This window comes from Pelodiscus sinensis, chromosome 2, assembly GCF_049634645.1.
Source record: "Pelodiscus sinensis isolate JC-2024 chromosome 2, ASM4963464v1, whole genome shotgun sequence".
NCBI lineage: Eukaryota > Metazoa > Chordata > Testudines > Trionychidae > Pelodiscus > Pelodiscus sinensis.
Genome location: NC_134712.1, coordinates 13,637,705 through 13,665,240, shown reverse-complemented (window position 1 = coordinate 13,665,240; position 27,536 = coordinate 13,637,705). Strand labels below are relative to the sequence as shown.

At 44.8% G+C, this 27,536-nt stretch overlaps 1 protein-coding gene across 2 annotated transcripts in view; it reads left to right on the top strand.

The window, feature by feature from the left end:
• Positions 1-27,536, top strand: part of TG (thyroglobulin) — a 189,032-nt gene that overhangs the window by 148,424 nt on the left and 13,072 nt on the right. For both annotated transcript variants that reach the window (XM_075920103.1, XM_075920102.1), the window contains 4 exons: positions 12,003-12,167; positions 13,010-13,177; positions 20,938-21,119; positions 25,549-25,656. In XM_075920103.1, coding sequence (XP_075776218.1) covers positions 12,003-12,167; positions 13,010-13,177; positions 20,938-21,119; positions 25,549-25,656 — 623 coding nt within the window. The remainder of the gene's footprint in view (positions 1-12,002; positions 12,168-13,009; positions 13,178-20,937; positions 21,120-25,548; positions 25,657-27,536) is intronic.

The following is a 27,536-nucleotide window of genomic DNA, read 5'->3' as shown; positions in this document are numbered from 1 at the left end:
ACCATGTCTCTGGAATCATTGGAGGAGCCTAGAGCAGGGTCTGTACAGACTCTGTGTAAAGGGCCAAGGGCTCTGTCCTCACCCTTCTACTCTATTTCTAATAGCAGCCTAAACCTGGTGCAGCTCCTTCGTGCAGGGAGTGCAAGGACTGGGATTATGTGTGGGGGGATGCACATGTTGGGAGGAGGTGTTTATTGTCCCGGCTCTTCCTCCATGTATATTTGCATTTGGTTACTCTTAATCTAGCCCATAGCAGAGCAGTCTGAAGGCTGACAAGGACTTAGGGCATGAGACAAGTATTTTTCTGTTGGAGAGAGCCAGGGAAGTGCACTGTATAAGGCACAGGGCACTGAGCAACAGCTGTTGTTCACAAAGCTGGATTGAAACGTACCTGTCCTTGCTGTTCACAAAGCTGGATTGAAACGTACCTGTCCTTGCCAAAACAGGGCCCAGTCTGGTCCCAAACTGGGCTGATTCCAAGGGTGCCATGTTTAAAGAGACGTGGATCAATTCTTGCTGGAGGGAATTAAATGAGAATCCCCGCTCTCCTTGTATACACTGTTGATTGCGAAGGCTGGGCTAAAGGACTCTGCACTGCACCTACAGTGGCCACCTTGTATCTGCGCAAGGGGTAATACCAGCACCATAGGCTACTCATAGGTTCTAAAATATGATAAGCAGTGAGATTCGATACAGGCTTGGCTCTGCACCTCCAAATCGATGAGTATTGCTGTCGCATTTTGGGAGGAGGGCTTGTAATTTGTGATAAAGTAACCATCAGGCAAACAGCAAGTGTGTCATTTGAGATACCGGCACACACTGCTTTGCAGAGCCTCCTTGGTTACTAGCAGAATGGCACCTGGAGAGAGATGTGCAAGGGAAAAAAAATCATACCACCTGCAAAGTGTCAGAACTTCTTTTCCATTTTTGAAAAATCTCAGCTGTCACAGGGAGTCTTGTGCCTCAAAACCATCCCTAGCTCAGACCCACAATATTTCCTCAACATCATTCCACTGCTCTGCCAACACTCCTCGCTTCATCTGTTTGTGAGCATCTTGCTTGATCACCTCTGAGCCTTCTTCACTGCAGCCCCTATGTTTGTTATTATCTTCCTGAGCTCATCCAATAGATCCTTCCAACATAGAAGTCTCTCTAGAAGACCCATTTCTGCTGTGTTGGGAATGGGAAGACCTCAACATACTTTTCTCAGGGCATGGCCAAGTGCCATTTGACTGCACTACTTGCATGCTGTATTACTTCTTCCCAGCCTGTGTGTGCTTGTGAGCGCCATGACTCCGGGATGCTGCCTTCTGTTATCCCTAACCAATAATAGACAAAAATACAGCTTTATACTTGAAGCAAAATGCAGGACAATGTAGCACTTTAAAGACCAACAAGATGGTTTCTTAGATGATGAGCTTTCGTAGGCCAGACCCACTTCCTCAGATCAAATAGTGGAAGAAAATTGTCACAACCATATATACCAAAGGATACAATTAAAAAATATATCTGGTTGTGATAATTTTCTTCCACTATTTGATCTGAGGAAGTGGGTCTGGCCCACGAAAGCTCATCATCTAATAAACCATCTTGTTAGTCTTTAAAGTGCTACATTGTCCTGCATTTTGCTTCAGCTACCCCAGACTAACACGGCTACATTTCTATCACTAGCTTTATACTTGACATTGATCAAATACAAATGTGGGCATTCTCATTAGCTTCAGCACTGGAGTATTCGTTACACAGATCCCAGCCTTGCCCTTTGGTATTCTTATTGATGTTGATGTTGTTATGTCTTCATTCACATGCATGGTGCAATTTCAGGCAGCTGTCAAGGCAGCTTGAGTTGGCTTCTGCTCAATCATACCTGCCCAGAGTTACTCCATTAGTTAGTGGCAATGTGAGTATCCCAGGGCAGAAGAGATCCAAACAGGAATTACAGTTAGTCCAAAAGCACAAGAAAAGAGCAAGACAGACCCTTGTTCGTGATGGGACGTGTGGAGGACAATGATGGAGGGATACTGCTCCCCGGGAGAGCAGTTTCTTGTGTGGTACAGGTGGTAAAAGCCATTGTGGTGCAGGTTTCTGGCAGTAGGTTGGTGGTGGTTCAGTTCTGAAAGACTTTAGCATGGTGGTTCTCAAAGTGTAGTCCATGGACCACTAGTGGTCCGTGCCTCAAACTCAGCCCCCCCCCCCTTCCCTTCTGCCCCACGCACTGGGGAGCCTGCACAGCTGTGAGGCTTAGAGCACCCTCCCTGGATTCTGGGCGTGTGGGAGGTGAAGAAAGCCCCGCCCAGACCCAGATCCTCACTTGCATCCGCCCCCAGCTCCCCACCCGCTTCCACCAGGCAGCCCAGGGACCCCGTGCAGAGCTGTGGGATTGAGGTCCTGCCCCTGCTTGTGTGCTGCTGCTGTTCCACCCACCCCAGCCCCGCTGGCATGCAGAGACCCATGTGGGCGGGGAGAGGGAACAGGTTCCCTGCCCTTGGGGCCTGGCCAGGATTGTCCTTGAGCAGCCACCACCAGGCGAGATGGGCAGGAGGGATCTGGGGTGTCGCGGGCTGGCAATGAGGCAGTGGGAGGACTGGGGGAGAAGGAAGCAACAGGGTCCACCCCCCGTGCCCTCGAGAGCCGGCCCTGCTCCCTGTCTGACACTATGGGTGGCGCAGGGATCCCTCGCAGAACTGGGCCAGGGTGGGGTCTAGGGGCGGGGGAAGCAGGGGCCAGGGTGAGGAGGTAATGGGAGAATTGGAGACTGGGGTGCAATGGGGTCATGCTCAGAGATCGTAGGACCTGGGGGCAACTGGTAAAGTGTGACCCCTCCCCACAAGGCAAGCCTGTGAAAAGAGCAGACCCCAGGGACTGCTCATGGCTTAACCCATGCCAGGGAGCGGACAGAGCTCAGGTCCTGGAACAGTGCAGGGGGAGAGCAGGCCTGCCTCTTAGGCTGTGAAGTGAGAGTTCTGCTGTGGGGGGACGCTGGGAGCCAACATCTCTGGCAAGGTAAATGAACTGGACAGTCATGGAGTGGAGAGGCAAGGAGCTACTTGCTGGCCAGAGAGGGAGCTGAGCTCCTTTCCCCCTCCCCACCTCACTGGGGGAAGAGTAGGGCAGTGACATGCTGTCCAGAGGCTTTCCCCGCTGCAACGGGGCATTGAAGCCAAGTAAGTGTCCCTCCTCATGCTCAGATCCCCGCACTCTTCCCTTGCCAAGACCTCAAACCCCCAGCTTGCTCCTAAATTTTGCCTTGCTCCTGTACCTTCCCTCCTAGCCACATACTGCACCCTCCCTTGCTCTTGTTCTCTCTCTGCTTGCCAGACAGCCTACTCCCAGCCTGCTTCTGCACCCTACCTCCCACCCAGACCTTGTACCCTCAACCCCTGCTGTGTCCCACCTCCTGCCCAAATCTTGCACCCCCATCCTTATCCCACTCACTGGTAGCCCTGTCCCGCACACTGAACCCCTTCTTTTTGTCCCCACCCCAGAGCCTAAAGGGGTCCACAAAATCCACCAGCTCTGGCATCCCAGAAAAATAAATCTGGCCTATGGGAAACCTTGAACCTCATTCCTCTTTGTCTCTTCCCCTCACCTTGTAGGACTGGAGCACCAGAGGAGTGAGATGTCTCAGTTGGGGGCCACATCAGAGAGGGTTGGGGGGGGAGGTTGGAGCGTTTTTTTTGCTTCTCACTTATGTGGTCCCCAACGGATTTTTCTGTGGGTCAGAGGCCTCCGACCCAAAAAAGGTTCCCCACCCCGCCATAAATAAAGGAAGCATTGAAACCTTTTGTGTTGGACATAAATTAATATTTTACTTTATTTAAAAGGAAGTTTGATAAACTAACATGAGAAAATCAAAACGCTTAGTCTGTGTAATAATGTAAATGAAACCATTCTCCCTAGCTGCAGCACCAGCAAAATGGCTCGGGCGTCATTATGTAATTAACAGTGAGTTTCCATTAGCACTGGTGGGCCGCGGAAAGGTTTGCATTCAGCCAGATGGTCCACGGATCATAAAGTTTGAGAACCACTGCTTTAGCAGAAGTATGTTTTCAGAATGCATGTGAATGGAGGGAGTTGTGGCAGCCAGCTGTCTGAGGAAGTTTCTAGTTCCACTCACAGATGACGCTCATGGTGTCCCTGAACAATAATGCTAACGTGGTTCGCATAATACCGTCTTTCAATTGAAGCTGCTTCTCATTGCCCTTGTGCGATTGCACAACATGCAGTGTTGCTTTCCTGTAAATGGGGATGAGGGCTGGGGGGATGAAATAACATTCACTAGGATTGCTTAACTCAACTGCAGCAATTCATTTTCAGTGAGGTTATAGTTGTACTGATTTTTTTTTCCCACAGGGGTTGACATAGAAGTCAGATGATTTTCCATAGGTCATAGAGGGCTACCCCAGAACTGTCTGTGACTTAAATTGCATGTAAGCCCAATTAGGAGTGGGATTTGTACAGCGAATTGGTCTTGTTGACCTTCTGCATAGGGGCATCGTTGCTAACTCATGAGTCCCATGATATGTCAGGCATTATTTTTTAAAGACTCAGCTTAAATGTGGGAATCTCAGCTTCCATTTAAAAGTAAGTTTCTTGCCCCCATGTGTGCCCAGAAAAAGATTTGAAAATCAAAAGGCAAATAAAAGAACGCCACATTTATTACTTTTAAGCCAATCTCATGATCTTGTTGTGTCTGACTCAAGATGTTTGAAAGCTTGGAGATAGCAATACTGGGAATTTCAGCCACTGTGAGTGAACAATTCATTCAACATTTCTGCATCCCCTTAAATTGGTCCATTTCTTTTAAGCTAATGTCCAATTTATCCCTGGTTACTACAAATAATCAGTAATAGAGAAAGTGTTTTCTATGGTGATGGTGATGAAAAGAAAAGCATGGCCCTCGATATATCTATTTTCTCCACGAGTCTCCCCTGAAATCATAGACCTCTGCTGGTGTATATAGAATATTTTTGTTAAATATGAGATGTTGCTCAAAGATTAAGCCTTTATTGTCGTAGTCTCTGGCTTCTGTTCACTGTGTTTGCTCCTGAGGTCTGCAGATACGGACGAGGAAATGATGAGCTCAAATTGTGGCGTGAATTTGAATTGTGTTAATAGGAATGTTTCTCCCCTTCCCCACTCCCCTCCAACCTTCAAACAGTTTTCAGCAGAAGTACCACAATAGGGAAAATAATGCTTTTTTGCTGAATTAGGGTCCATGTCTAAAAAATAAGTAATTAATTCTGAGGCATAACGCTGGATCCTATATTACATTTAAAACCAAAGTGCAAGGCTTACTTCCTGAATACAATTATTATTATTTTTTAAAAAAAAGCGCAGATTGAGGAAATGGTCACTACCACGAAAAACTACAGAACAAACATTATTGCTGAGCCAGTTGCAAAAGGAACTGGCTAGAGGAAGAGAAAAAAGATCACGGCTAGAGATGAGTTCTAAAGTAAAATCCCTAAAATGTTCCTAGCCATCACCAAAACTTCAAACTTCTGGGAAGCTTGGATCTTCTTTTGAATTTTGTGACTTGGGCTCAGCTGATGTATAAGAGGGTAATGCTAATTTACCCCTGCTGCGGATCTGGCCTGTATTCTTTCCTCTACAGGAATAACCTTTGTGGAGTTTCCTATGAACAAAACTCAGCCCTTTTGTGTTTGGCTGGAAGGGAGAGCAGGGGTTTTCCCCATGGAAGAATTTGGAGATCCCACTCCTAGAGTATGTAAATACCCTGAGCTCATGAGGAAATGCAATAGATTTTTCTCACTGCTTTTGTACTCCGCTGCTCCTGCTAGCTCCCATTGACCCATGGAGAGTACCGCTCCCAGAGGAGCTGTATGTCTGGGGATTCCTCTGAATACTCCAGTGTGTAGTTCTGCATTGAAAAGGAGGAGGCTGAGCAAATCAGCAGTCTCACAGAATTTCAGGCCACATATTGGTTGGCTTGTTTGACTTTCCCTGGATTTCCCTGATGATGATTAATAAACATGTTTCTACAGTAGTGTCTGAGAAGCCCCATTGTGGTAGGTGCTGTACAAAGTACTAAGTGGTGCCGGCCCCTAAAGAGTTACAATGAAAATGGGCAAGACAGACAAGATGGAGGAGAAGCTGTATATCCATGCCACACCATGTAGTGGCCAATGTCTCTGAAAACAAGACCAGGTTCCCTGGGAAGATTTGTGAACTGAGTTTCAAATCAATGGGGGAGTTTTGTGTCGTTTCAGATCTCACTCCAAACGTTGCACAAATCTTGACTCAAAAGCCTATACAACGTTCTTCCTCATATAGTCCCAATCTAGTATAGAACGTTAGCCGGGAAACTGAAGTCAATGGGATTACTCCCATTCTTCATACTAAACATACATGTAAATGCTTTGCTGGGCCACAGCTAATTTTGAAGCTGATAAGGACTGTCTACTGCTCTGTGTTTGTACCATGCCTAGTATAACAGGGCCCTGTTCTTGTTGGTGTTGAAGTATTGTCATTATACCCATGTTAAATAATCATAACATTGCTATTGGCTGAACTCTGGGAACAAACAAAGGTCTAGTCTCTTATTGCAGTAGGAGCAAACTTCACTCTTATTAAGCTTTTGAAGTCAAGGGTATTCTGTTGATTTACACAAGAACAGGATCTGATCTGCTGCCTTCTCAGTTAACTGTCTTCATTCCAGTCCTCCTTAAAAATGTGCTAGTCTGTAAATAACCATATGAAGATTCAGTAAAGGTGGGCACCTAGAAAGTCATTCAGTTTAAATGGGAGATCAAGGGATAGATGCTGTGTTTTTGTAGCTGCGTTGTTACCAGGATATTAGAGAGACAAGGTCCGTGAGGTAATATCTTTTATTGGACTAACTTCTGCTGAAGAGAGAGACCAACTGTCAAGCTGTATAGAGCTCCTCTTCAGGTCTGAAGGAAGGTATTCTGGGCTTGTCTACACTAGAAGCTTGCATTGGTGCAGCGGCAGTGTTCTGGTGAAAATGCTGTAAGCCAAGAGGAGAGAAGCTATCCTGTTGATGTAATCACTCCACCTCTATGAGTGGGGGTAGCTATGGCAATGGGAGAAGCTGTCCTGTCAACGCAGTGCTATCTACGCCAATGTTTAAGTCTATATAATTATGTTGCTGAGGAATGTGGATTATTCACACCCCTAACCAACACAGATATACCAAAGTAATTCTGTAGCATAGACTGGGGCTAAGGTTCAGAAAAGGGCAACTAAAATGATTAGGGGTTTGGAACGGGTCCCATATGAGGAGAGGTTAAAGTGACTGGGACTTTTCAGTTTAGAAAAGAGGAGACTGAGGGGGGATATGATAGAGGTCTATAAAATCATGAGTGGTGTGGAGAGGGCCGATAAAGAAAAGTTATTTATCAGTTCCCTAAATAGAAGAACTAGAGGACACCAAATGAAATTAATGGAGAGCAGGTTTAAAACTACTAAAAGAAAGTTCTTCTTCACACAGCGTGTAGTCAACCTGTGGAACTCCTTGCCAGAGGAGGCTGTGAAGGCTAGGACTATAATAGAGTTTAAAGAGAAGCTAGATAATTTCATGGAGGTTAAGTCCATAAAAGGCTATTAGCCAGAGGATAAAATGGTGTCCTTGGCCTCTGTTTATCAGAGGCTGGAGAGAGATGGCAGGAGACAAATCGCTTGATCATTGTCTTCGGTCCACCCTCTCTGGGGCACCTGGTGCTGGCCACTGTCGGTAGACAGGATACTGAGCTAGATGGACCTTTGGTCTGACCCAGTACAGCCGTTCTTATGTTCTTATGTAAGATTGTCATAGCTAACACAAGGTGAAATAGATAGTTTAGCATAAGTTAGCGCACATTCTAAGGGACCATTCAAAGTGAAGTAGCCTGTTAGCAGATAGCACCCATGTAGTCATAGGACAAACAAGGGGGAAGGAGGTTAGTGGGTTATGGATTGCTATGAGAGGCCATAAATTCAGTGTTTTTATTACATTCATAACTTTGCTTGACACTAAAATCATGGTCTTAAAAGCATGGTGTTAACAGGCCACTTCATCTTGAATGGTTCCTTAGAATATGCTTATTTAAGCTAAACTATCTGTTTGACCTTGCATTTTAGCTCTCACACTCATAATTAAGGATGTTAAAATTAGGTTATTTTAGTAATCAAGCAGTTGATAGAATTTTTATCAATTACTCAATAGGGGGAAGGCAGCCCAGCTCAGACCCTGCTCGTACCGGGTTGGGGATCAAACTCTGCTGCAGCTCTGCAGTTTAAAACACAGTAGGAACTGGAGGGGGGCAGGCTGCCCGACTCCTACTGCCTTTTATATTGCAGAGCCACAGTGGGATTTGGTCCCAGCAAGAGCCAAGACTACCCAGCCCTTGTCCGGCTCCCCCCTGTACCGGCTCCTGCTCATCCCTCCCCTCTGCTTCTGATATAGCGGCAGCAAGGCGGGAGGGGGAATGTGAGTAGTCAACTCAACTACTTGATAAGCCTAGGCTTATCGGGTAGTCGACTAATCAACTACTCTCTTACATTCCTACTCTTAATACCATTCCCAGAACAGAGGAAGAGCTCCAAAGCTTCTCTCACCAGCAGAGGTTAGTCCAATAATAGATATAACCTCACCCACATTGTCTCTCTAAGATTAAGGTGGGATACTCATGTGAAAGTGAGAGAGGGGGGAAGAAGAGGCGTTCTGGTGATCTGAGCTGTGGTGCAGTCTGTTACTCTGTATTACAAATCTGAACAAGCACAAATGCAGGAAGCCAGCATGAAGGCTTCTGTTCCTTGGTTACTCTGCATTGCAATCTAACACAATGGAATTCACACTACAGCAACTTGCCAGAAGGACATGATAGTCCTGATTAGCTGAGGTTCCTCCATGAGACTAGCTTGCTGGGAAAAGATTGTCACTCTTATTCCTTAAACTGCTTCAAAACAAAATCCTGCAGGGAGATAGACATGATGCGCTAAAACCATGCCCTGGCTGTCAGCCAAATTATTAATCTGTATCTCTTTATCCAGCTCCTACTTCGAAACACTCATCTTTGTAAAGAGCTGTGTGACTTCAGCCCCATTTCCCAGCCTGGGAGGGAACGCCCAGAGGCGGGCAGAAGTGATAGCAGTTTTAAGTGATTTTGGTACATAAGGCCAGACTTTCAGCTGGTTCCCTGTTTCTCTGCTCTGTGCTTCAGCTAGAGCAATCATGGGGCTGCTCTAACTTGCATTTACTGGCAACTGTAAGGGCCATCTGTTAACTGGGAGCAGCGGAAGTGTGATATTCATCCTCCCCATGCCTCCAGCGCCTCTCCAGAGCGCTGTTATATTCCCAGTGCAAGGGGCATAGGAACTTGGTATTCTGGTTCTACACTTGGTAAGCGCTCCTCCAAAAGTATGGGTTTCTCAGTCAGGGAAGTTCTGGACAGTCTCATCTTGCTTTGCCCTTCTCAGGCAATGCAGCAAGCTAGAGAATCTGGCCTGTCTGGCACCTTTTCTCCACTGACTTCAGAACAATTTGCAATCGTTACTGAATTATCTGCAAAATACCCACGTAAGGCTGGGATTGTTACACATGTAATTATTTGTCGAAGATCACCAAGATCAATGGCACAGCTGAGAATAGAATTCATGCCTCTTACTTCTCCTGGCCTGTTTCAACTCTTAGAGCAGGCCTACATTTGCCGGGAAACCAGTGGTATGGTGATTAATCCCATGAGGGTTGATCTAGAAAGTCTAGTACAGACCCGCTACATTGACTGCCAGTTGCTCTGTCATTGACTCTGGTAGTCCATTGGAATGAGGAACATAAGGGAAGTCAATGGGAGAGTTTCTTCCATCAACGCCCCAACAGTGGAGACCCCACAGCAATACAACCTCAGGTATGTCAATTCCAGCTACACTATTCATGTAGCGGGAGTAATGTACCTTCGGGCAACATCGACCCATGGTGTAGACCTGCCCATAGACTCTTCCTACAGTAACTACTTTGAGACCAGAAATTCTGCACTCTTGATAGTTTGACATGTTCTTTGCTTACATACAGCCTTCCTGTAATCTAACCCCAAACTAATGAATAAATAGCTGGACTGTCTTTCTAGGTCCCTAATGGTGGTTTTTCTTTTGACTTAACAAACGAAAAAAATCTTTAAGGGTATATCTACACTAGCTTGTTAATTCGAGCTAGGTGGGCAAATCAGCGAACTAGAGTTGCAAATGAAGCCTGGGATTTAAATATCCCGGGCTTTATTTGCATGTTCCCGTCCGGCCGCCATTTTTAAATGCTCCTTACTCTGAACAAACTGCCCACAGCTACATGCGGCAGTTTAAAGTTAATCCGAACTAAATCCTTGGTTCGGATTAACTGTTACTCCTTGTGGAATTAACATGAGGAGTAACAGTAATCCGAACTAAGGACTTAGTTCGGATTAACTTTAAACTGCTGTGTGTAGCCACGGGCAGTTCGTTCGGAGTAAGGGGGATTTAAAAATGGCGGGCAGACGTGAACATGCAAATAAAGCCTGAGATATTTAAATCCCAGGCTTCATTTGCAACTCCGGTTCCCTGATTTGCCTACCTAGCTCGAATTAACGAGCTAGTGTAGACATACCCTAAGGAGTATAGTAATAATGAGCTATCCAGGTGGCTAACTTGCAGGACTGGCTCAGCATATAAACAATAGTCCCTTTCTGATTATATATGCAAAGTGATCATCGCTTCAGGAATCAGACAGAATGCTTCATTACATACAGTCCATGTATATGCTTACTAGAAACAAAGAAATGGATCTGGATTTTTTAAGTGCTACTCATGGCTTCTCAGAGACCAAATATTTAAAAATACTTTGATTTTTTTTCTTTGCCTTCATTTTTGGGGGGGGGGGTTGAGTGTTTAGGTTTGTATTTAACTTGTGTTATATTTTTTAAAAAGCTAATCAGCAGAGGCAATCTGCTTCTCTGGGTTATTTTTTTTAAAGACGGAAGTGTATCTGAGCAATTATTATAGTAAACTGATCTAAATGTTTGGAAATTAGAATTGAGTCATTTTTAACCATGTCATTGCGTATTCCAGCACTGATGTTGTAGGTCAGATGCTATCAGGCAATGTTAACATACCTGCATTTTGAATAAGTGGCTTTTGTGGTTACTCAACGACATCATGACATCCTTTCCCAGTAAGCTGTTTTCCAAATACAGCCCCAGCTGTGACAGGCAAGGAGGGTGTTGGGGAGAGATTCTGAACATGGGATTGGAAGCCAGAAACTCAAGAGTTCTTGTTTGGGTAGTTCTTGTCTGAACTCTCTGGCTTTGGCAAGTGATTTAAATATTGATGCTATTCAGAAGAGCACTGTAATGTTCTATATGCTCTGTATCTCGATCATTTCCACATCAAGCTATAATGAACAAAGACGATTTCCCCCACTTCCCCCGTTAGTCCAACAAACTCATCCTCCTGGTCATGCCTCATCACTAGTGAGGAATCCAGATCATGCTCCCCTTACCATTGTTGGGCGTGCAGTTCTTACAGATATAAAAGACTAACTGGTATGAGAGTTAGCTTATAAGAACTTTGTGGGAGGCTCACGCCCACCTGTGCGTTTGCATACTGAAAGGAGAAGGGAGCACTGATCTTGGTTGCATCCTTTGCTTTTATAACACAAACGGAATAACCGGTAATACATGGCATTAGCTCAGTGAAAGTAGTGGCCATTGCTTAAACTACACTAACAGAGATTTGTGAGACCACAGTAATATGTATCACTCTCCATTAAAGGTTTCAAACTGCCATGAGATGGATTATTGTCCCATACTACAGAAGAGGAAACTGAAGCACAAATAAATTATGTGACTTGCCAAAGGTCTTACAAAAATATGTGGCAGAGATGAGACTAGCACCCAGGCCTGCTCTCTCCCTCCATTTTCCAAAGCAGTTATTTTTCTGCCAGCTTCTCACCATGCACCAGGGAAGCACATATTGATAGGCTCAATTGACTTGGTGTCTGTTTTCTCTTTTAGGGAGGATCTGCTTTTTCTCCAGCTTCAGTGATTAGTGAGAAGAAAGCTCGAGACCAAGTGTCAGTTCTGGCTAATGAATTTGGATGCTCTTCATCCAGCAGTGAGGAAATTCTGTCCTGTCTCCGCCAGTTGCCTGCCAATGTGCTCAATGATGCACAGACGAGGGTGCGCCGTAGCAGTATACACGACTTTGTATTATGACTGAAATGTTAAACATGTACAGATGCTGGGCCAGATCCTTAGCTGGTGTAAAGTGGCATTGACTTCAGTGGTGTTATCCCCCGATGCCCACCAACTCAGGGCTTGGCATATTGATACTTATGACCCGATTCTCCTTTAAACTAAGGCTCATTTGCATTGCTTTGGCAGTGTAAATGTATCGTGAAGTGAGTTTCAGTGATCTCTGTCAGGGAGGGGAATGGCCTTAACGTAGATGGGAATCAGACCCCTAGTTTCCATGAGTTTTCTGCAGAAGAGGAAGTGTGAAGAGATCATTGTGCTTTGCATTTAATGTAATGCCTATGAAATGTGTCATGCTAACAGGCCTGGCGGGTGGAGTCCTTCACATCCAGGTAAAGAAGAGGTATCAGCAATACCAGTTAGCCAGTCACAGCACAACACTGGGCCTCATCCCTTAGAGCTGCCCTCTTGGCTCCTCTACTGAGGTTAGTCAATGACTGCAAAGGTTCTGGTTCCTTTCTGTTGTGATTTTGGACTGTGTTCTGTGGGTTGTTAGACCATCCACTCAAATCATCATTTCAGGCAGACAGACAAATAAGTTGTGGTCAGATGGGAATGTCCCTAATCTGGCCCAGCTGCTCCCCGGTGGAAGGCCCTGCATCTCTTTAGCAGTCCCTTGGCCGGCCCATCTCTAGGACAGCACTTTTCCTATTTAATGTGAGTTTTACCATTAACTTCAAGGGCAACAGAGTCCAGTCAACACTGAGCACTTTTGAAAATCCTGATCATGATTGTACTGTACTATTCTTTGTTCCCTTTGACCACAGCTCCTAGCTATAAGTGGGCCATTTCAGTACTGGGGCCCTGTGGTTGATGGAGTCTACCTTCAGGAACCTCTCACAGCAGCCCTGAAGCGTCCTCGACTTACGAAGGTGGATCTGCTCATTGGAAGTGCTCAACAAGATGGGTTAATCAGCAGAGCCAAGGCAATTAAGGTAGGCAGAGATTTACTGTGCAAAAGAAGTACCTACTCTTACAGCATTTAAACAAAATATTTACAAAGAGGATCCGTGCTGGCAGGAGAGAGACTTTTTGGCTTTCATAATTCTTGAATTGGACTCAATACAAATATACCAAAGCATTGTCCTTCATAAAGTAGTCCTGTTTTGACTAGCCAGTGGAAATATATGTCCATTTATTCTGTTGCATAGAGACAGTCTGGTTTGTCCAGTGTACATGGCTGAGGGGCATTGCTGGCACCTGACAGCATATATCTTCTTAGTAGATGTGCAGGCGGATGAGCCTTTGATGGTGTGGCTGATGAGGTTAGGTTTGCTGATGGTTTCACTAGGGTAGATGTGTGGACAGAGTTGGCAACAGAATAAATGGACACGAATCAGACATCAAGAATAGTAACATACAAAAACTAAATAAAGAATATTTTAACCTCCCTGGATACACCGTTACAGACTTGCAAGTTGCCATTCTCAAGCAAAAAAACCCTGCAAAAACAGACTGCAACTTGAAACTGCTGAGTTGGCATTCATATGCAAATTTGATACCATCCCAAATGGGTCTGAATAGGAACTGGGAATGACTCATTACAATAAGTAATATTTCACTTCCCATCTTTTCACCTTCTTATCCACATCCACCCGGATTGAATTAGCTCTGATATGACACTGCCATCAGTTTCCCTACTATCTGTTTCTTTTTCTTTCCCGTCATGCCTCTGCAGAAATGAGTTGCAACTCATGAAAGCTTATGCCATAATAAACTAGTTAGTCTTTAAAGTGCCACCAGGCTCCTTGTTGTATTAACAAGGATATTTATTTGCATGAGCGGAAGCAGATTTGTTACTGGCTGGAATGCTTTATACCCTTATCCCCAGCGCAGTTGTCGGCGGCTCTATCAATGCTGGCACGCATACTCAGTTACTTGACCGGATATACACTCGTGCTTGTTCCCTATATCCATGCTGAATGGCCCCATCTGTTGTGCTGGACATGCATTTAACACTGTGTACATGTGCGTTCTCACATCCACACTGCCGCTGTTGTTACGAAATGTTAGCACTACCATTTCTGAGGTAATGTCCAGGCGTTCTGTGCATCAAAGGGGAACACTAGAGGAGTTGCTTTGGTGTGAGGTGTTGGGAAATGATGGGGCAGTACCAATGGCAGTTCCTGCTCATGCCTGCCCATGCTACAATGGATGGAAGACATGGAGTGGTGTGATGATGATACGGTTCTGCTCCTTATCATGGGCCAGACATTTATTCAGTGGAGTAGGTGATTACAAGATGCTGGATGGGACTTGGGAGGAACTTTCTAATGCATCAAAGATGGCTGACCTGGAGGATGAATGACAAGTAAATGCTAATGCTTGTGTTGCCCTGGCTGTCTGTGGGTAGACTGAGAGGCTTTGTCTACACTGGCGGGTTGTTGCACAAGAATTGCCGTTCTTCTGCAGAGCGTCCACACTGCCCGCCTGCTCTTGCAGAAGAAGATTCACAGTAAAGTGTGATAAGAGAGGGATTCTTGCACAAGAGCTACACTCTTTTCTAACAAGTGTAAGCCCTCTTGCACAAGAGCTCTTGCTCAAGAGGGCAGTGTGGACACGTGGCAGGGGTTTCTTGCGCAAGAAAGCCCTGTGGCTAAAATGGCCATCAGAACTTTCTTGCACAATAGGGCATCCACACTGCCTTGGATGCTCTTGTGCAAAAACACATTGCAATGTGGACATGTTCTTGGGCAAGAGTTCTTGCACAAGAACCCTTGCGCAAGAACCCCCAGTGTAGACATAGCCCTTGTGTGCAGCAGAACACATGTTGATTTGGAAACCTGGGATAATGTGCAGCAACTTCAGAATTCCAAATGAGGAAACCAAACACTTCATGAAGCGGTGTGAGAAACTTTTACTGAACTTCCAGTGAGAACACTCAACTCCAGAAAGAGAGTGGTTATCGTAATGTGGAAGTTGGCAACACCAACTGTAGTTTCACTGTGAACCATTTCAGGGCTGGAAAACCCACTCCCAGGGCTGTGGTTGTGCAGATTTGAGGCTTTTAACATGGCACTACCCACAAATGGCTGCCAAAAGAAAAGTTCCAGAAATAATAGCTCACTTTGAGAAGATGGGCCTTCCAAATGCAGGGGCCATCAATGGCATCTGTGTCCCAGTACTTGCTCCCCAAAAGGGGCAAGTGATTGTGAACAGAAATGGTTACTATTCACTCATTGTACAAGGCTTAGTGGACCACAGAAGCAGATTTGTGAATACCAGCATGGGAAATACTGGAAAGGTTCACAGCACTGTGGTTCTGAGGAGATGGCACTTGAAGGGGCAAGAAGGTATTCTGTTTCCCAGAAACAATATAGTTCTCTATAGTGTATCTGTGCCAGCTTTTTGGGCAATTCTGCTCCTAACTTGGCTCTCAAAACCATACCCCAGCATCAATGACCCTGAAAGAAAGGAATTCAGTTACAAAATCAGTAGGTGTAGAAGAGTCATGGAGTGTGTAGTTGGTGGGCTGAAATCTTATCAGAGCCTATGCCTCTCCCCCTTCTCAGCCGCTGCCAATCTGGTTGCCAATGTGGCAAATGCTTTTCATATACAGGCTTAAACTGCAGCAAGGGAGGTTTGGGTTGGACATTAGGAAAAACTTCCTAACTGTCAGGGTGGTTAAATGCTGGAATAAGTTGCCTAGGGAGGTTGTGGAATCCCCATCGCTGGAGATATTTAAGAACAGGTTACACCGGTCAGGGATAGTCTAGATGGTGCTGGGTCCTGCCATGAGGGCAGGGGACTGGACTCAATGACCTCTCGAGGTCCCTTCCAGTTCTAGTGTTCTATGCTTCTATGAATCATGGTCTGCTGCACACTCCCTAACATCTGGGAGGGCAAAGGGAGCGTTTCCATCCAGAATGTGCCCAGCACAAGTCTGGTTTTCCAACCTTGTACAGGCATCTGGATCCCACCCACATGTACACCAGCCAGGGGCATCATGGATTCCAAATGTGCGCACTTCTTGGCACAGCCTGGAGGCAGAGGTGTCCTGATACCATTAGAGCCTGCAAATCCACAGATACCCACTTTATATCCATGTGTCATTTTTTCAGATCAGATGCATATACTAGCTTTCTATTCATGCAGGGCACTAGGTACCTTCACAGCTAGTGCAACTGCTGGAAAAGCTTTGAGAGGGTTTTAGCTGTTCCTTCCTGTGACTATTCACACATGAATGATCATTATAACAAGGCACCTCCACTGGTTTCACACCTTTTGGTTTGGACTTGTGCTGTGAGGGTGGTGGCCCAAATGATCATGTGGATATTGTGCAATAGTTTTGTTCTAACTTCACACTACCCTACAAACCTTTATAAACAACAAGAAGTCCTGTGGCATCTTACAGACTAACAGATTTATTGGAGCATCAGCTTTCGTGGGCAAAGACCCACTTCGTCAGATGCATGTAGTGGAAATTTCGTGGGCAAAGATCCATTTCATCAGATACATGTAGTGGAATTTTTAGTGGAAAGCTGATGCTCCAAGAAATCTGTTAGTCTATAAGGTGCCACAAGACTTCTCATTATTTATGCAGATTCAGACTAACACGGCTATCCCTCTGATACTTGTCTAAAAACCTTTGTTATTGTAAACACTTAATCTGGAACAATAAAAAGCAGTTCTGTGTCATTTTAGGTTTTGTCTACACTACAGCTTGTGCCGGAAGAGGCAATGCAAATAAAGCACTGATTAGCATTTAGTTGCGTTTCATTTGCATAATCTATTCCGAGTCATTTTTGCTCAAGAGGCTTTTGTGCAAACACAACCAGCGTGGCCATGTCTGTTTTGTGCAAAAACCCCTTTTTGTGCAAGATCCTTATGCCTCCCCAGGGAAATGTCCACACTACATGTTTTTGTGCAAACACCTCTTGCGCAAAAAACGCTCGGAATAGATTATGCAAATGAAGCATGACAAAATGCTAATCAGTGCTTCATTTGCATTGCCTCGTCCAGCACAAGTCACATGTAGACGTAGCCTTAGAGAGTGACATGAGCTTTGTATCATGAGCTTTCCTGGGTACAACCAAACTTTCATCAATGTTTGTTTTGCAGGGGGCAGGGCAGTATCTGTTACTTACATTATATTTTGTTTTTCTACATGGGAACCAAGCCATAATGAAATGTATCTGCCCATTTTCTGGGTTAGCGGCCAGGTGACTGAGGGTAATACCTTTTATTGGGCCAACATCTGTTTGTGATTACATCACTCACCTTGTCTTTCTGAATTCCTGGAGTGGCTGCATTAGCACTATATATAATCTCTGTGTCGTGAGTTCTTAGAACTAGCAGTCCTTTCTTGCAAGCACATAAGTCTAACGGCACTTTCCCCATCCCTCCCATGATGGGTTGCAGGTAAAGGAGGCTGGTGATGCTCAGCCTCCCAAAACCTCTGCTAATGCTCCCTCTTGCAGCACTGGGGCTGGACCATGGCAGGGCTCAGAGCTCTTCCCGATTGCTTTGGGCACTGGTGGGCCAGCTGGAATTCAGGGCTGCTCTGGGCACTGTTTGGGGATGTGTGGTGGATAAGATAGTGAGATTGTGTGGCATGTGAAGGAAGAATGGGGAGGGACCTTAGGCTGAAAGAGTAGGGCAGGGGGCTAACCTCTGAACAGGGGGCGCAGGTGCTGCCCATGCTTTCCACATACCCTTGGGATTTCAGCTATTTCTTAACCTGGAGCTTGTCTTCATACACAGTGCAGCTCAGCTGCACACTGTGAATTACTGCTTTAGTGAATCACCACTATGCTGAAGGGAAAGCTTTCCCATGAGATAGGTAATCGCTGGGATTACGAGGCACTCAAAACATCCCTCAGGGATGTGAAAATCCACAGCTCTGAGCAGGGGCATGTGGGGGAACAGCAGAAGGTGTGCAATGATATTTCTTTTCATTGTGACAATGTGATGTGCAGAGTTAGCTCTTCATACTTATGTCTGTCAGTGGGGGGGGGGGAACCCACATCCCTGAGTGACTTATGCTGACCTAACCCCCATTGTACATGCAGCAAGGCTGGATGCTTCCAGCCGTGTAGCTGCTGTCGCTCGCAGGGATGTAAGATGCCTCTACACTGCAGGGTTATGCCAGCCGAGTTACAGCAGCACGCTAGTATAGTTCCAACAGACATACCCTCAGATTAGATGCCCTAAGGTCCTTTCTGGCCTTAATGCCGAATGCATGTTGTATGTGTATAGAACGTAATAGATAGCACATGGATAGCAAGGAGGGATGTGTAGCCACTGTGGGAGTTTGGACTCTGTGTGGTTGGTGGACTAAAGTTTTGGCTTTTCTCTGCCAGTACACCCACCCTAGTACAGACCCAGGCTGTCATGTACAGCCAGGAGCCAGTGGGAGGTAGGGTGGATGGAAAGAAAGGGTAGCACTATTATGCATTTATTCCATGTATGCTGTCTGATCTGTGCAGGTGGTCCCGTACACTCACCACATCCCACTGCAGTCAGTGGGGTTTTTCAAGAGCACAGGAGCAGCTCACCTGCATGGAACACGTTGCAGGAGTCTGTAATTATAATGGCAGTGGGGGGGTGGGGGAACCTGCTATGAAGCTCAGTCTGTGATAAGAATTGACTCTCTAATTCCCACTCTTTATTTCATCTCTTCGCTAAGCAGATCTAAGACCTGCGTAGCAGAGATCTTGCCAATAACAGGGCTGTGCTGAGCGGCCAGCAAGTTTTCTTAATAGTTTCCTGTAAAGAATTTAGTCACAAGCCATTTGAAAGACAAAAATCACTATGAACACTGGTTTCCATTATCCCTTCTTTGAAGGTTAATTCTTAATACAATTGTAACACTGGATGGGTACCATTTAGCCTTACAGAAGATCTGATGGTTTGCTTCTACCATATGCTACTCAAGTGCTAAGAAGTCTGAGGGGTAGTTGTGTTAGCCTGTAACTTTTAAAAAAAATTAGTAGTTCTGTAGCACCTCGAGAGACTGACTAACTATATATAAAAACATTTTTTGTTAGTCTCTAAGGTGCTGCAGGACTATTCGTTGCTTAAGTTTTTCAATTACAGACTAACACAGCTACTCCTCTGTGACTATATATAAATAGTGATGAGTGGAGAAAGAATCAGTTTAGGTGCTTTATAAAATACTTGGCCAAATTCACTGTAATGCTAGTGTGATCTCTGGGTGGGCTAGGGTTCTCTTCATTGCCCTTCTCCAGTACAAAAAAGCAAAAACCCCAACTCCCATGTTTTGTCCCATCACCTGCTATAATCTATAAGCTCTTCAGGTCTCATGATAACAGTCATTTAAAATATTCCTGGAAAGAACACCAGAATGAATAGTAAAGACCATCCTATGATGGCAACAGGGGATAGATTTTTTTACTTCAGACCATTTTCCCCCTCTCTAATTTCTCTGTATCTATTGGAAAAGAAATGATTCCTTCTGCAACTTTTGGTACATTTTGTGCAGGGTGGTGGAAAGATTTTTGAGCTCTTTGATGAGAACCAGATGCAGGCCAACAAAATAATATATTCAGTATAAGGACCTATAATAATGTGACTGAACAGACTTAGATCTCTTTTGTTTCAGGAAGGCTAGCCACGATGATAAAGACAGATGCTTGGATATTTCTATCTGGAATGTTTTAAAGTGATCTTACCAAAGTTCAGCCCCTGTGCACCCGTGCAAGTGTCTCTTGCGGACAGGAGCTCTTGCTTCAGGTTTTTCAGAGAAGTCTCTTTGTTTCCAGACTTGGGATAAATGCTGCTATTTTAAAACAGAACGTGAAAGATCTCAAGGGATAAAACATCTTCAAATGAGATGTCAAAAACCTGCAGGACTTATTAGTTTGATCAAGCACAGGGGCAGGAAACTGGGTATGGTATAAGACAACTCTCTGCATGCCGCTCCCTGGATTCCCAGTGGAAAAGAAGTCCTTTTTTTCCAAAACCTTGTCTCTTACACCTATGATCATATGTGTATACTCTCTGGCTACATCTACACTACGAGTTTTCTCGGCAAAAAATATGCAAATGAGGGACTCATTTGCATGAGTCATGATCTCATTTGCATATTTTCTGCCAGTCCAGTTTTGCGCTGGGGTTTTTGCACAAAAACAAGCAGTGTAGATGTTTTCTTTTTGCACAAAACCCCCCTTTCCCACAAGATCCTTATGCCCGCAAAAAGAGCGGCCTTCCCTCTTATTCCATAACAACCTACTTTACTTAAGAGCCTTTGGTGAGGATTGTGAAGGTTGCATCATTTTACACCTATGCAGATCTCGGGGATTCGTGGGGAAGGGATTTTCCCTCTATCCTGGAACAGTCTCTCAATCTTGCAGTATAACCCCTAGTTCAGCTGCACTGCTAATGGGTAGGTTCCCCTCTGCCTGCTTAGTAGTAGCCATGAAGAGGGCTCAAAAAGAGATAATGCTCCAAACTGACTCATTTCCTGCATGGATTTCCAGATGCAGATCTAAGGCCTGTGCATCAGAGAGCAGCATCTTCATACTGTACCCTTGCCATAAGTCCCCACAGAGCCCCAGCAGAGAGGTAACAGGGCATGTAGACAGTACTTCGCCTTCCATGGGAATTCAGAGATCAGCATGAAGATGGCTGTCTTCCCGTGTGATTTTGCAGAGGGTGGTTTAAGTCTATGAACCGTACAGTCTATGGAATGTTAAACTTTTGTTTTTAAACAAGACCGTGATTTTGCTCTTAGAAATTTGAAGAGCGTCAAGGAAGAGCCAATAGCAAAACAGCCTTTTATCAAGCTCTGCAGAATTCCCTCGGGGGAGAGGACTCCAATTCCTTCATAGAAGATGCAGCTACCTGGTACTATTCCCTCCAGCACTCGACTGCCGATTATGCCTCTTTTTCCCGGGCTTTGGAGAATGCCACACGGTAAGAAATTCATCTGAGTATTCTGTTGTGGGATTGGGGGTTAAACAGGCATCGTTGTCAAATATTCATTCAGAGACTGTGCTGGTGAAGGGCCTTACAAGCACATGCATAGAGAGGTGGAAAATGGGAGATTGTAGGATCAGGTTGACAGTAGGATAGCCTGTTTGGGGTTCTTCCTTTTCCTTTTATTTATTTTAAAACTTCTAATAGCCATGTGCTGGTAGCAAGAGGAGGAAGTGAAATGGCTTCAGTGTCTTTTTGAAAATGGGTTTTCCATATCAAGTGCATTTTGAACTAAAAAAAAAAAAATACTGAGACCAAAAAGGTTACTCCAACAGTATTTGTCTAGGTACCTTTTGCTATTAAAGATAACTTGGTTGAAAAAAGAGATTTTCTCACCCAAGATCAATTTCTGCCTGATCCTCATAACAGTTCTTAGGCCACATTTTTCAAAGATAAGTGACTAAAGTTAGCCAACAGCATGCACAATTAGATACCTTTATAACAGGTATGATTTTCAGAAGTTCTGAGCACCTTACAGTAGCCCTTGAAAAAAACTAGACACAGTCAAACACTTGCAAACTGGTAACTTTTATTTAAGGGGCTGAGGATGAATTTAGATGCCTACTACATTCAGAGAGTCAGATGTTGGCCTTTGCACTCATATGTATGTCATCAAAGTGAGAAGAGATAGCGTATCCCATCTGCCAAGCTCTCCACAAATGGCTCTACTATGGAAAACAATGGGACCTGCATTGATGAAATACTTGCCAGTTGTGGACATTAATTATCACACCACCTCTATGTACTATTGCTCCTATTTTGCGGACAGTGAAACTAAGGCAGCATTTGAGCTTGACACTTCATTTCCTGGCACCTTGTACAGTCATTTATACCAGTGCACAGTAACTATAAAATGCCAGTCTCCTAGATTAGAGCACTAATTACGGTACTTCCTGGCTCCCTCCGTGCACCTTTTACTCCACTGTACTCATGCAAAGGTGGCTAAAATCTGACCCTTCATGTTTAATTGCAATAGATTAGAAAACCTTTGTCTTTGCAAAAACTTCCCTGTGCTGTCTTTGGTTAGCATACAAAGTTTGTTGTAAAGGTTTCTCCTTATTCCCAAGTAGATGTATTTAGCCATGGGTTAGTTTGACTTGCTGAGCTCTCTCATTGTGAAGACAAGGCTTTTTTATGCTTGCTTTTATAAGGAGCCTTTGCAGCTGCAGTCTTCTGGTTTCCAGTGTCTGTGCTACATAGTATGGTACTCTACTTGTGCCACTCTGCATAACACCGGAGGCATGCTTTTCTTTCCACTAGCTTGTCCACCTTCATTGACCTTGCAGACCACTCCCTCGAGAGAGGGCACCGAAAGTGAGCCAAGCTTAATTTAGAAAATCTGATCCAAGAAACCAACGCCTGAATGTGTTTGAATTGGCCTGGTGTGTCTGTGCATTGAGGGGTAGGAGAAAACAAGCAAGAAGCAGATGGCAGGCTACAGTTTGCTCCTTGAAATGATAGCTGTTGGGTGGTGGTGTTTTTTTTAAAGCAAGAATACCACTATGTTTTCCTTCCATGTCTGTTGATCTGTCTGTCATATTTATGGGGTGCTTGTCACTGCAGTATCTACATACAACATATTCCAGTATGGATTCTAATTGTAAAATCCTCAAAAACGTGGGGAGAATTATGATAACTTGCGGGAATGCAGTATGGACATTCCACTATATGTAACCTTGCCCCTCACAAGAAGCACCACTTCTCATGCCATCCAATGGTTACCTCAGCAAGGAGCCATTATAGTGATCAAACTTGGCACTTCTGTTGCATCTTTCATATGAGGGCCTGCCTCAAACACTAAACAAACCCCAGAGCATTCCTTGGGGAGTGGGTATTATTACCCATGTTTCATAGGCACTGACTTCTCTTCTTGCCAGAAGTTGCTCGACTACCCTCCTCCCCCCAACAGGTCCCAACCCCGCTTCATCCCTGCCCCCAATCAACCTCTTCCTCACCACCTCCCCTGAGCACACCTTGTCCTCACCTCTCTCGCTTCTGCCAGAACTTGAACATCACAAATCAGCTGTTTGTGGCACTCTAGAGGGAGGTGGAGGAGTTGGTAAGCATAGAGTTGCCAGCATACAGGGGAGGGAGGAGAAGGAAGAGAGCTTGGGGCCGATGGGTGCTGTGCACCCACTAATTTTTTCTCTGTCGGTGCTCCAGTCATGGGCATCAACTCTGTGTATGCTCCATGCCACATTTATCAGGTGGGTAAATTTTGATTCACAGAGATAAGTGAGTTGTGCAAGATCCTGTAAAAGAACCCAGGTCATCAAAATTCAACTGTTTTTCTAACCACTAGACAACATTTCCACCTTAACATTTACTGCAGGCTACAGCAAACATTCAGAGTAGGAAGGTGGTGACATGTACCTTATAAATATTGAAGATGGCTAGATAGGGGAAAAGGGTTTTAAAAATAATTAAGTAAACATTTAAACCCAGGCTAGTTTCATGTAATGGAGCTATAATTTTCTGTCCTGTGTTAGTGGGGGCATAACCCTTTAAGCTACTTTCTCATGGTTTAAATTGTAGCCCATGTGCCCTATGATTTAAGAGTATTTCTAAGTTTGTTAATTTTAATTTGCTTTGTCATGATTCTTAAAGATTTTTGTCCAGGTTCAACTCCTTTCCCTGCGCCTCTCACAGAATTCAGTGTTTAATGGTCAGTTGTTTTCAGGATCTTCCTCTAGAACAGCGGTTCCCAACCTTTTCCAGATGGGGACCCATTCTGACAATTCAGGAACACTTGGTGACCCAAGGCAATTCAATGGGGGGAAGACAGGGGACAGAACCACCTGAGGAGACACCTGGCAACACTTTTGAAATGTAATGACGACCCAAACTTGGGTCCTGACCCATAAGTTAGGAAACCCTGCTCTAGAACTAGTGTCCTTATAGTGGGGTAGCTTCTGATATTTCAAAGCCCATCCACTCTGATAAAATCTCATGCTTACAGATTAGGAAGAAGAGTGGTTTTTGTTTTTAATGGGTGTGCCTATTGCAACTCTTAAAGAGGGCTGTGGTCAGTCAGACCATGTCTTTATGATCTCTGAGCTGAGGTTTTTTGAACTGAAAATAAATTCTGGTGAATTAATTTATCTACCTTTGAGAGGGGTCATATAGTTGAAATGCTTAAATATAGAAATGAATTGTTGTCTTCCTCTCACGTTATTCTTTCCCCTCTGCTCACTTATGGTAGTTCCTGTAAAAGCTCTGTGTACCAGCAAGAGTAGCACATTCACTGCAAAGAACAAGAATTGACATCTCTGACTTTCATACCAGAGATAGAGAGAGAGAGCGCTGAATATACACACAAACACACACACACAGATACTGTCTTGTGTGAAGTCTTTGTGTGTGTGATATAATGCAAGTTTGTAGGAGTGATTTCTATTGGATAAATTCCCAAGCCACATACATTAAATGTGTCAGGCAACTGGAATCACTTTATCTTTACTCTGCCCATGAAGCCATCTCCCTTAGATAACTGCTCATTCTATTGCATATCCCCAAGCAGTGTCAAATGGCCAGGCCTTCCAACAGAAGGTGGGGCAAAAGGGGCAATTGCCCCAGCACCCAATGATTCAAGAGTCCAGGACTCCCAGTTGCTGCCATCACCGCTAATGTGGCAGCAGCCATGATGAGAGCCCTGGGCCCTTTAAATTGCTGCTGGAGCCCTGCATGGCGTGGGGGAGGCATGGTGCCTTCTGGGTGGCACTGAGGGCTACCTGGGGGGAGCTAGCCCCAGCCTTGTCTCTTCTGCCCAAGACCTCACCCCTTCTGGGGACACAGAGCTGCCCTGCCTTGCCTGGGGGCCTGACAAGTCTGTTGGCCCTACTGCAAACGGGAGGTTTTTTAAGACCCCCAAACCAATTTTCCTTTCCTTCTCCCAAGCACAGAAATTCCTTCCCAATTACATAGATCCAAGATACAGAATGGGAGATATTCAGCCTTAATCCATGAGCTGTTTAAGTGCTCTCACAAAATGTCACTCCATACCTGTTTTGCAACTTACTGGAGTAAGAAGTAGGAGATCTATAACATTAGCAGTCCAAGAGTCAATGAGACAATGCTTCCTTGGCCGGCAAGCTCCTGAGGTATCAAATTTTAAATATGCAACATTATTTTGCATGGAAAAGAATGATTGTAGAGCATAATTGTTAGAGTTTTCTAACCAATGCTGACTGTCATTGCCCTCTCCTTCTCCCGTAGAGCATGGGTGTAGGGAGTGTCCACTGGGGAGGGAAGCAGAAGGAATTCTGGGAGAGCAGAGAAGCCAGCTGTTAAAAATAGATTAAAGTCTTTTCTGGGTACATCATAATTGTTTCCCTATGAGAATGTTCTCTTCTTTGTGCCTTTTCAGTGACCACTTTATCACCTGTCCCATTATCAGCATGGCTAAGCACTGGGCTGACAACTCCAGAGGGAATGTCTTCATGTACCATGTGCCTGAGAGCGCCTCTCCGAGCAGGTGAGGAGATCTGTCCTACCTTGTTCTTTAGGTGGGAAGTTTGTGAAACCAAAACCAGAATGGTCTGGTCTGATCTTATCTCTGCTCTTCACTGAACAAGTCATTGGGCCAGCTTTCTCTTCTTTGCATGGTATTGAGCACAAGTCATCCATGGCTAATAGGGTTGTTTTTTTTAAGGGAGATGATTATTGATAAAGCACAAAAAGGAGAGGGGAGGCTTTTTGAAATGTGCACAGCACTGATTTAACTCCACTCCTGTCTGAAGTCAATGGAGTTTTACCATTGGCCGTTTGCCCAATGATGAGCAGAGTAAGGATGACTTTCTGCCGAGCGAGAATGGATGATCAGGTGAATGCACTGAACTGGGACTCAGGAGATCAGGCTTCGTTTTCCAGCTCTGCAACATATTGCCTGTGTGACCTCAGCCAGGTCACTGCGCCACACTCTGGGCCCTGAACCAGTCCATGTCCCCCTCTCTGGTGGCATTTACAGGCCATAAAGGAACTGCAGTGGCCCCTGGAAATGTCCCTAGTGCTGGAGCACCATAGGACTCATTCTGGGTTGCAGAGCAGCCCCTACACACCTGTGGCAAGACTGCCCTATTTTAGAGCAGCCTTTGGGGATGCTCTAATTTAACCTGGATTTGCATTAGTTGCTATAGAGCAAGCAGAACCTGGGTTGTGTGATGGTGTCTTAAAGCCATCTTGGTATCACAGCTCTGCCTTCTGAGAGTTCTCTGAGAAAGTTTACTCATATACATGAGTATTTACAAGATCAGTACATAGGCCAAACATGCATGACCTTAGCATTAAAGGGTTCCTTTTTGTTACTGGAGAGGGTGACCACCACATTATGTGGTGAAGCAGCTTTTCAAGTTTTACAAGAAAGAATCAAAAGTTTTACAAGAAGGAGTTAAAACTCCAGCTAGAAACAGCGCCTCAATTTATTAAAGGTTTTGATAAGTACTGAAGCCCAAACACCCGGGTCTACTGGGCTGAAAGTATCCTCTTCCACAGGGGATAACTACAGATTATGAAGGGTAATCAGCTTGTACTTATTTTATCTGAAGATTTTCAAACTGTTGAAACATATCCCTTCAGAGAAGTCAGGGTTGGGCAGCCTTTTTTCCAGCTGGTGGTTGGGGCATTTCATTGTCATGAAAAGCACCCTGATGCATTGACTTCTGATCCTGGTTCCTTCTTTCCTAGGCCAGAAGTGTCACAGTCAGTAAAGGCAACACCTTGCATCACTGCTGCTAACGACCAAAGCACTTAAGCAGATTCTTACTCTTAAGCACACACTTATAGGAAATTCTTAAATTGGGACCATAGTGTTTCTACAGCAATTATCTCTCTGTGTCCTCCAATTGCCTGGACCAGTAGTGTCTTTTCAGATTTATGGCATTGTGGCTAGACTAGAGCTTTCTCTTTCCCCAGTATCTCCCTGAAGAGATGGGAGAGATGAGTGGGTAGAAGTTTTGTTTTGATGGGTCAGGAGGGCATATAGCTGAAGTTGGGCTACAAACTGTGAATAATTTTGTTCCTGATTGCATATTTTCCATACATCTCTAAATACATTTTATAGGTATATTTTTCACACCAGCTTTACTTCTAATCATGAGAGTTCAGTTTTGAACCTGTGTCTAGATTTTACAACTTGAGCCCATCTCTAGTATATGAAAAAGAGAAACGGAAACTGCATAATACAATTCAGCTTTGAGTTGTGGAGTGTTTTGTACAAGCTGTAGTAATTTCACGTGTAAGAGAGGAAGGATGGAGCAGTGGGTAGGAGCTTCCCTGTGACTAGGTTTGATTCCCTGCTCTACCATAGGCTTCATCTATGATGTTGGGCAAAGTCACTTAGCCTCTCTGTGTCACAGT